Here is an 11556-nt window from a genome sequence, read left to right as displayed (position 1 = left end):
GTGTAAGGAGTCTTAGGTTGCTATGTTTACACTACTTTAGTCTGGTTTAGAACTTCGTCTATTTATACGTGATTTATATAAGGAGTTTGAGAATGACTTGTTGGTATAAGTGTTGAAATACCATGAAATACCTCTATTATTAGAATCAATTCAAATTTTAAGAGTGATTTACATTTTTTTTTTAAAAATATAAAATTATTACCGATGATAAATTAATATTTAATAACAATTTATTATATCTTTAATTCACTCTCTTTATATTTAATGAAAGTTGTGATGTTGTAGTAATTATGCAAAATTTTACTGTGTGAATATTAATTGCATTGACATAATAAATATTTTTTATGATAGGGGGTATTTTTAATCATTGACCACTTTTATATGTTATTTTTTAAACATTATCCTGATTACTTTTATAGGTTAACTTTTATAATCACTTTTCATTTTTCAAACCCAGACAATATTTCAATTTATTATTCTAATATTGTTATCAATACATTATTTTCTTTGAAATTTGGTGATTTGGTCATAATTTTATCTATAAAAAATGTCGTTAAAGAAAAAAAATTATAAATATTCATAAGGCAGTGTAAGATGTTTAAGTGTATCAAAAGACAAGTATACTAGAATCATCATTGAATCGTAGCTAGATGTCTATCTAGCAGTCAAACATGTCTAAAATGTTATGTTTTCTAAGTTCTAACAATTTGTTCAAATTCATGTAAAAAAGTGTTCAATCGGTTACGGGGAGATGTACACAACCCTCCCTCTAGCTTCTTTTGGACTATCTTTAACGTACATAAATATTATTTTGTCATGCATGCTTACTCCGACAAAAAAAATCAAAAAGAAGAAGAAGCACGGATCATATATTTCCAATTTTCAGAATATTTGTCGTTGTCCTCATTTTGTCTTGCATATTTTTTTTTCTGCAAATGCTTAAATCCTAAATGCATATCTTCTGCAAGGATAGCCCCAAAAATAAAGATGGATAAAATAGGGGAGATGTTTCGAACTTCAATCATAAATGTTAAGGACTAGTTGATGTGAATACAACCTTGAGATGTATGAATTTCATTTAGACCTAAAATTTCATTTTCATTTCAGATTGGTATAACTTATAAAACGCCACTAGTTAGCTTGAAATCATAAATGCTTATTTCTATTCCTCCATAGCGTTATATTCATTATTACTTCGAACTGAACCACCTAAGAGTGTTCTTGATATCAGCATAGAAACAACATTCTCAAGAACTTGAATTATATTAATTAGTTTGGCGTATGCATTGAATTATATTTGTACACCTTCTTTATAGCGTCTTATAACCAAGACAGAAAACTATAAAATAAGATGGGATTTATAATAAAGAGATGCAAAGGAGAGAAAAAAAGAGAGAATGTATCATAAAAGAATTTGAGAAAATGATAATTTTCTTATAAATGCTTGATGTGAGGTGTATATATATAGTACGTGAGTTATAGCAGGACTTGTTTATTGCGATATACAACCACCATTGGCATTATATACAATTAGGGAGTACTTTTAAAATAAATCATTGCGCGTGATGTCGACATTGGATAGAATCACGATTTCCCAAAGTTTACATTGTTTTGATAAATAATTATAGTTATAATCAACAAATAGTATCAAAAGTAGTGTACTAAAAATTAGTAAAAGAATATAACAGGAAATACACCCCGTAAACGTACAACCTTGTGTACGGTCGGGAGCAATGTATTATATGCAGGGTTACGTTATCATTTATTAATATCTTCTCGTGAGTACATTTTCAAATATGAACCGATCCATCTTGTCACAACTCATTTCCCTTAGAAATTCTGCTATGAAAAATTGGAAATTTGAAAACAACTCAGAAGCTTTAATACCGATTTTATAACACATAGTTTATGTATTCACATGATTAGTTAATGCTGGTTGAGTTTTTCTTTTTCTTTCTCCCTAGAGCTTTGTTATTGGAAATCTCAACTCATTAAAAAGTCCAGAATCTTGAACAACTTAAACTTTCCCGTTAAAACTTATTCAAGAAAAACAACCTTTCCCGTTAAAACTTATTCGAGAAAAACCCAAAGCTCTTGTTTTACCAATTATGTACCAATCCATATGCAATGAAGGAGTTAACGGTAAGAAAACACAAGTTTCCATCAAAATATTACTACTGATAATAATATTATTATTATTTGACGACAGGAACAGTTGCATAAGTAATACTAATAGTAACATATTTATATATTTATATATTAGAAACATACCAAACCCTGAACACCATTAATACGGATACAGATTATAGACACGCCAGGAACGACGGTTGCTGCGGCGAAAGCTCCTCCTCCGTCCAATCGGCGATGTCACCAGAGGTAGTCCACGAGGATCCTCCGGGGCAACTCCAGCAGCACTCGCCGTCCATCAGCTCCGGCAACTCAATCTCGCCCCAAAAATCGTCGCCGCCGCTGTCTCCGTCATCATCGGCAATGCTGTTTTTCTCGTCACTGACGACCGCTTTCATCATGCGCGCCGCCTTGGCCGCGGCGGCCTGAATGTCCCTGGCCGTGCGGGACGGGGGAAGCGGCAGGGAGTCCACCTCGTCGGGAAAATTGAGCTGCGCCTTCCGACCCTTGAGGCAGTACGCGGCGACGTCGTACGCTCGCGCCGCCATCTCTGGCACCGGAAAAGACCCCAACCATATGCGGTTCTTCTTGCGCGGCTCCCGAATTTCTGAGACCCATTTTCCCCAGCGGCGCTTGCGGACGCCGCGGTAGACTGGGTGGCGCGTGCCAGACCTAGGGGTGGCGGTGGTTAGGTCGTCGTCGGGGCAGGGTGGGGGTTGATGGTCCATTCACAGTGTGTTAGAGTGGCATTCGTTTTGGTGTGTCGGAGATATATAAGGTTGATGAGACGATAAAGGGGGTGAAGTAGGAGATTACGTAAGTACCCCCACAGATTCATAAAGGGTTTTGAGACTTTAAGGGACCAGATTACTCTTTCTACGTAAAGGCCCAGCATGCAATTAATTATGGATGCCATGTTTCATACATGACTACGCGCGGGGTCTTCCCTTCAAACTTTTTTGAACTACTTTTCATTTTTATTTCTATATACGCTTCACATAATCAATTTTTAGAATGCTATGATTCAAAAAAATATAAATAATCAAAATAAAAAAATTGTTCATATTTGATATTTTAAAATCAATTCATGTTTCCAGCAATTTCAAAACGGTATGCATGCATTTCTATCTTTTAAAGCGTCTTTTTTTAGATTAGCTGGATAAAAAGGCTTTTTCTTTCTCCTTCGCGATCTGTGTAATGTGACAAGTGTTGCTGAAAATATCTACGATGGTGGACAAATTGCGCTCATCTCTATTTTTTTTTTCCTTCTTTCATTCATGACTCGCGGCTGAAGGTTTGACGAAGACACACTTAGAACATCGAAATTAACGCGACAACACTTGGTCTTTAACTTGACAGTTTCCAAAATAAAGTAAGAATCCATCCATCAATTTAACTTAATAAAAACACCGGAGTTAAAGTTATAATAATGCTACAAAATCATCGACGTGTCAGACAAACATTATTCTTGATATATAGTTCCCACCCGTCAATCTTTGGAGCGGAAAATAGTTGAAGCAACAAGCGAATTACCAATGGCCATGACAACTGATGTGTTTAAAAAATAAAAACCACTTGACTTTTACATTTTAACAAGCACCTTGCGAGCTATATTGACAGCGAAGTGTGAAATTCAAATTAAGTAATTGAATCCAAAGCATGGAAAGGACGTGAGAGGCACGGCATTGAGAAGAGCATATAAAAGTGTGTGTGGATGGAGAAGATCATGTTTTGTGCGGTGTGACGAATGTATCCCTGCCTTATTTGGTTGCTCACAGCTTTACATGGGGGAGTGTGGCACGAGAATTGGGTGACTGTTTCGGCTTTTGGTTTTGGTGGGTGAGAGGATGGTTTGATTGATAATGATATTTTTTTGGTTGATTATGTCATTGATAATGATATGAGGATATGAACATAAACAAGGCCAATGTGTCACTGTGGGAGGGACTGGTTTCATGGCAATCTTATTCATGCTCACAAAGCCAATCTGTAACTGTTCTTGCCAAATCACATTTAATTGCCAATTTACCTTTAGAGCTTAGTGCAAACAAAATGGACGCAAATGTATGCTTCCCATGAACCCTTCTCACTTTTCTGTTTACATTTTCATTTCAACATGAAGCTGTGATTGTCAAACCCGCATACTCTCTACCCTAACATGCTTAAGTTTAATCATATAGTTTGCAACAATTACCATGTGAAAAATAACGTTAAGATTGACAAATAACGTTTAAAATATAGGATTGATTAATTGGGTCCTACAAATTTCGCTGAATACCTTATTTTTTAGTTATGCGCTTGCCACAGTTTAGCTTTATTCTTCATCTGTTAGTATAATCATTCGTGTTTTTAGAAATTATTTAAGGTTTCGAACTCTTTGCTAATGCGAACAATTAATATTTTCTTTACATCATAATAACTTAGTAATGCTTAGATTGGAACAATTAATATTTTAAATATTTTAACGCACTTTTGTAAATTGAAAATGTTTTCTCTTCGGCTAGATGTACTTAATAACAACACCTTTTTACGTGCGTATACTCCCAATGTAGGCCTTGGTTATGGTCCACAAACCACAGTGGATCTTCATATACTGGGTATATATTGTTTGGGCCTTTTTCACTACTGACACTACAGGTACCCAGTTTTATTCAAAACGTATAAAGGAGTGTGTGTATATCAGTGTTTAATAAGTAAAATAAAAGAAAAGTAGGTGTATGATATTATGTAAGAAACAGAAGGAATGGTATATACATACACGTTTAATCTGTGCAGAAAAAGAGAGAGAAAGAGAATGGAGCATTCCCAACTACAATGGTCCTGTATATAAGTTGTATTGTAAGTGGAAGGTCCTTGAAAATGAGAAAGAAAAATGAATTAATGATAAGCTGGTTTTAATGTGTTACAGGTAGGATGAATGGAGTTGAGATAACGCAAAACCACCAAATCAACAACATCGTACAACTACAATCAATGTGCGTAAAATAGTCTTCCTTATTTAATCTCGGCTGGAATTGTTTGGAGAGTGCATACTCCTATCCACTTCAGGTAATATAAGAGCTAATTACTTCCACCATGATTTAGTATAACTACACCTTTCATTAATACAAATATTAATAGTTTTACTCACTCTTTTTTCTAATCTAAATTCTACTTTGTTTTACGAGTGTTTGTTAGTTTTGTAAGCCTTAACGTGTTTTGAAAAGTTGCTGATATATTTTAAGAGGTTTGCACAACATAGATAAATTCTTAAAAATAGTATTCATTAATGTCTCAGTAAATTATCTTATTTATCTGGTTAATGATTAAAATATTGAAGAGCTATATGTTAATACGTCTTTCTCAACATACCAAATTTTCTTTTATCAAATTGGAAACCCTCTAAATTATGTTGTGGTTCTTTAATCACAAATGTTACATCTATATCCATTGTGACCACTTATTCAATAATGAAATACGGCTAAATTATCAATCATTATCAAATAAAAAAATACCAAATAAGTAACAATCCCTAAACGTGATTCACAAATAACTATACTCATTGCAAATATTTTTAGAAAAAAAAATCAATTCACAAATTGATATGCAATAAAAGACAAAATATAATTAATTAATTTAATTTTATATTAAATTTATTTCTTGTCCTATGGTTCTGTGAATTAAAATTTTTGATCTTGATTAAAGATTTGGTTTTCTTGTTTTTTAAAACTAAACAATTTTAGCCCCATTGCATTATTAATTGAAAAAATATTAACATATATCCGTTAAAATAACATATACTAATTTAATTATTAAAAAATATTTTGAAGTGATATATATTAAATTTATAATCAAATTTTTACGTACTTGAGAAATAGCATTATTGTCAATTATAAATATGTAATATTATTTTATAAACTATTAGATATTATACTAATAATAAACAAAATTTGTTTATTTTTTTTATAAAGTATTACATAGTAACAGGAAAATGAAAATATTGTCAATCTTAATATATTATCATCTAGATCCTCAATAATATAATTTGTCATTGAAAACAAATAATTAAACCATTTAAATTTTTAAATAAAATATAAAAAAAATTATCGAACTTAATTTTCAATCTTCATTTAAAAAATTAATATAATAAGTACATTGAAACTAGGATAATAAAAAGAAGTCAATAGATAAAATAGTGTGTTTTACCAAGTAATTTGGTGGCAAGCTCTTGATAATACGCACAACATAGGCGTTATGTGTATAAATAAAAGACACCTATGTTATATTGCAAAAAAAAATCGTATATTTTGTACCTGGAAAAATATTCTCCTTTATCTTTTGATGCAGTATACACGATGATATTATGCTGACACTGTCATGATGTTATAATTCATATTTTCATGAAATTTTACGTATATACTGAAGTAATATAAAATTCGAATAACTTTCTATATACATTATTTTAAAAAGGTCATTTAATTTGATAGTTATATGACTGTCATGTCATTTGCATCATTGCTTTCAGTGGTCACATCATTCAGAAATCCAAATCTATCATTTTCAAATTAAAGTTCACATGCTTAGCAAATAAAACCATAATCTTCTTTTGTCAGATGAAATACTATGTGACTGGTTTTGTTGTAGTTCAACAATGTTCTTCAAAACCCCAGTTCTTTGTGGAATTTTCATGATGTTTTACTATCAAGAAAAATAGCAGAAATAGGGAACTTTAGCATTGGATTTAGCTTCACAAATATTAAGTGTTGGTATTACCTTCTCAAATACTCATCACCCTCATTTTTCCTGCAATTCACTGTTCTTGGTCCTGGTTTACAACTTCAACAAATAAACTTTATACTAACACAGACCGCAACCATTAAAGCTCAACGAAGAAAGGGATAAAAATAAATTAGTGATCCTAAGTTCTTACAAACAAGCAAAGCTCATTATTTTATCGATGAAGATCATTATAGACTTAAAATAAATTAAAAAAATCAACATTTGAATAATAATATATTTAGTTATTTTACTGAACCCTGATACTGCCACTTATTCAGATACTTTGATTTGTATCTGAATTACATGTGGCTGCAAGGTGATAATCCAAAACGAACACATTAACAGAACCACAACATATATTCCAACAGGACCAATAACAGAAGCACATAAACACTTTGATTCAGCCATAAAAATTCAATCTTAGTAGTGTTCAAATGGTGGGTTCCCCTTCTAGTTATCCCTGCCACCGCCTTTGTCGGCATTCTATCTTTATACAGCTGACCGGTATTATTTTATTAAAGTTTTAGTAAATAATTATAAAATTATTTTAAATTTTAATTTAGACATAAATTATTTTTAACTTATAAAAATGGTTCTAATAAATAATAAAATAAAGTAAAATATATTTATCTTCTACTTTATAATTTTACACAGACAAAACTCATATGATACAGGTTATTGTTTTTGAACTTTTATTTTGAAATCATCTTTTTAAAAGAAAAATATAACAATACGATATGAATGAAATGAAATATCCAAGTTAGTTAGTTTTAAGATAAATACTTCTTTGTGTTTTTCTTTTGTAGGACAAATGATAAAATGTTTTAAAAAGTCGGTTCCTACAAAATCAACTTCTCAATTCAACTTAAGAAAAAGGATATTATTGAAAATTATGTTCTTTCAAAATCATTTTACTCCTCTCCATGTAATCAAGTGTTGTTGAGACATAAGTTTCTACCTAAAATATTTTGGAATAGAAAAATCAAAACATTGTAATAACGTAAAAAGGCCTTGCTAAGCTATCGATCTTATATTGGGTTTCCTTTTACTTACATGTTTACCTTGCAAGGATTCCAAGTTGAGAACGGGTGGAGCCAATTTCTTTCTATATTCCATACATTCAAAAATATTAAAATACAAATTTGTAATTTGAATTTTATAATTCAACATCCAAAATTTAAAATATAAAAAAAATATTTTAAATTATATAATTCATAATACAAAGAGACATTGTAATAACCGACAAAAATAGTCTTAGAATAAAAATGATACAATTAAAATGACACCGGAATATTTTATTATTAAAGTAAAAAAGTTATATAAATTGAAAATTAGTTATTCAGGTTTCGTTTTAAAATAACCACCATCTCTCTAGAAGTTTCATTTTCCTTTTTTTCTCCTTTCTCTCTAAGATTTATGACCTCCTCGCTCATCTGTTTGACGATTGGAGTCCACCATTAGACTCTTGGCAGCGAGATCTACAAGACTGCTCGATATAAGTTCACTTTTGTTTTCTTTTTTTTTCCTCTCCCTTCTCTCTAAGATTCTGACCTCCTCACTCATCAGTTTGATGATCGGAGTCTGCCATTGGACTCCTGGCAGTGAATTTTACGAGATTGCCCGATTAGAATCTTAGATACAGTAAGTTCATTATTGGCTCATTTTCCTTTGAGCTAGTTTTGATTTGGTTAGGGTTGTCTTTTAGTTAAGTTTTCATGTGAGATTTTTATCTTCAGAATTAGTCTCTATGATTAGGGTCATAGTGATATAGTTAGATTTGTGATCAGGTTAGGTTACCCTTAAGCTTAAGCTTTTTGGTGGGTTGGAGCTCTTGGATGTGAGGCTGACGTGGTCACCAATTTCAATTGTTTTTGCTTGTATGATTGTTTTGAAAAGTAAAATAATATATTGACTGGAATGGTTGATTTTAAATATTTTATATTGATTTTAAGGTGAATAATTTGTTGAAAGTGTTTGTGATTGAGAATTGAAAGTGTTTGAATGATAATATAAATGAGTTTAACTTTTTTTTTAATATTTTATTGAATTTCTTGAGATGTTTGATGAGAAGTGGTTGTTTGATTTTAATTGATGATTGATTTAAAGAGCATATATTTGGAATTAATTATGTGTTTAAGTAAAGTTTGAGATATATTTGAATTATTTAGAAAGTTTAAATATGATGTGATTAAGTGGTGCATTGATATGTTAAATGATGTATGTAATGAAGTTAAAGTGTGATCAAGACATAGTATTTTCAGGAAAGGAAATACCGTGTTGAGATTGTTATTAGGGTGTATTGATTTGTGAGTGTTCTGTGAATGAGACGATCCTTCATGACTCTATTGATATAATGGAATCACATAGATGAAGTTATTCAGTTGGTGAGAGTCGAAGGAGGTTCATTTGGCTGAGTCTGAGGTTTGAAAGAATTGATCAGAGCAGATCAAATAGATTTACCCGGTCATATGAAAATATGAGATATTGAGGTAATTATGCGCATGGCTGTGTGGGTTTCACAACAGTAGTATGACAGGTGCAGGTCTCTGAATGCTAATTTCAATACATGAGTCTTCTGGAAGTAGAGTCAAGTGTCTATGTTTTGTGAGTCAGTAGAAGTCTGACACGAGAAATATGAGTTGTGAATGACACTTGATGGTTATGTGAAATGTTTGAGAAATTGTATGAGAATTTATGAATTTTGTGTATCAATTTGAAATTTAAATTATATTGAAAATTTTGTTATAGCTAGCTTTCCCTGTTATATGGTTTGTGTTTGTTTCTTTATCTGTGATAATCGTGTTGTACATGGAACAAATGATATTACAGGTAATAGAGCTCATAAGTGAGCAGCTGGAATATGTGATAGTTTTAATTTGAATGCTGTTTTTAACACTTTTGATGTATATATTAAAATCTCTATGAAGAGGGATATTTTTTTTTATATACAATTATGACATAGTTATATATATATATATATATATATATATATATATATTCATATGTTAAGTAGATAGTGTTTGTTTTACTTTTATTTTATTATATAAATGGGTAAAAATTAGGGAGGTTACAGACATTATACAATTTAATATTTAAATCTTAAAATATTAAATTTATATTATGAAATATATAAAAACTGAAAATTCAGAATTTATATTCTAAAATACAAAAATTTATAAATTTATAAATTTTAAGTTTTGAATTTTGAATTCTATAATAATGTAAGAAGTCTCTGAATTTCACATGTTATTAAAAATTAAAAACTAACAAGGAAATCAATGTCAAAGAATAATTTCGATATTTTTTAGAAGCATGGGATTCAGAAGGAAAATATGGAGGTGAGGGAAGAAATTGTCATGACCGAACAGGGAGAAAACTTTTCATTGAAGTCTGTAAGTAAATTAGAAACCCATCTCATGGTTGGATCCGTTCCTGTCCCATAAGATCGAACTTCTTCGTTGGGAGCTCCTTATGTATAAGGCCCAGATCCTTGAAAGTAGTAGTGCCAACTTACCAAAATTTCAGGCCACATAAAGGTTTTTACTGATATTTTTGTAAAAAAACTATTTATCAACTAACTCAAGTTCTATTTAACGTTATTATTCCAAGAATATATTTATGTTTGATTTCAATATTATTTTCAATAAAATAATTAAAAATAATTTAAAAATACATTTTTTATAAATTAGAAAAACTCAATCAACATTTTTAATTAAAAGAAATTAATGCATTTTTTGTCATTCTATTTGAATATGAAAGTCTTGATAATTCTTTATTGCGTTGAAAGTAGCAGTCCTCCCGTCCTATAATTATTGTAGTTAAAGCATTTAAAAAATTATTTAATTTCTTTGTTTTCAGAGGAACAGTATTTTTCACTCATAATTTATTCTTTAGTCAACTATTCTATTGATTTCAATAAAAATAATACATCAATGAGAAAGTAATATTATTTTACTAAAAATATTTTAAAAAGTAATATATTTAATTTTTGTTTTTAAACTGTAAAATTTTCAAATAACTATTAATTTAAGGCAAATACTATTAACACAATAGAGTATTTTTAGTTGTGATTTTTTTTCTTAAAAAAATAAATCTAGAAAATATCTGTTATTGGAGAGATTACAGGTGAAATTCAGTTTCTTCAAATTAAAATAAATATATATAAGAAACGGTTTAAAAAGATAATAAATAAAGGGGTGGGGGAAGAGTAGAGAGGATGATGAGGGTACTGGCAATAGGTTATTGGATGAGGCAACGGTTTGCATTGCGAAATGTCAAAGGTAACTTTAATGCACACGCCACTCTTCTGTTACTAATATTAATATTCTCTCTCTCTTTTCTTTATTATTCAATTCCAGGGAGGTTTAAATGCACTTCACGTGCTTCATCCACTCTGCTTCAAAGCCCAAGAGGAATGATCCAGATTCAGACACGTGGAGAGAGGTCAGTTCTGAAATAGGGCACGTGGGATGCGTGTGATGTTTGGAAACGTGTTAGTCGGAGGCCTCACGATTTGCGTGACGCTCCTCCACCTGGCGGCACCATGCACCATTTTTTCCACGCGCCACCAATGCATCTCATATTAAAACATTTTTTTTTACTTTTTTTTAATCGATACTACTATTTTAAAAGAAAGTATTGGTGAGTAGTAGGGAATGCGCAAAGTATGCT

The 11556-nt window shown here is 30.8% G+C and overlaps 1 protein-coding gene across 1 annotated transcript; it reads right to left on the bottom strand.

Annotated features, from left to right (window-relative positions):
* Positions 1–2157: 2157 nt before the first annotated feature.
* Positions 2158–2898, bottom strand: LOC137831911 (ethylene-responsive transcription factor ERF023). Its single transcript, XM_068639814.2, has one exon. The coding sequence runs from the start codon at positions 2853–2855 to the stop codon at positions 2304–2306; it is 552 nt and encodes a 183-aa protein (XP_068495915.1). The 5' UTR covers positions 2856–2898; the 3' UTR covers positions 2158–2303.
* Between the last annotated feature and the right edge of the window lie 8658 nt (positions 2899–11556).

The sequence above is a fragment of the Phaseolus vulgaris genome, chromosome 6 (genome assembly GCF_051622355.1).
Source record: "Phaseolus vulgaris cultivar YP4 chromosome 6, ASM5162235v1, whole genome shotgun sequence".
Classification (NCBI taxonomy): domain Eukaryota; kingdom Viridiplantae; phylum Streptophyta; class Magnoliopsida; order Fabales; family Fabaceae; genus Phaseolus; species Phaseolus vulgaris.
This window is presented reverse-complemented; position numbering and strand designations above follow the sequence as displayed.

Bases quoted from the DNA above. Each gene is read 5' to 3' on its own strand.
- LOC137831911 (XM_068639814.2), bottom strand. From the start codon at position 2,855: ATGGACCATCAACCCCCACCCTGCCCCGACGACGACCTAACCACCGCC.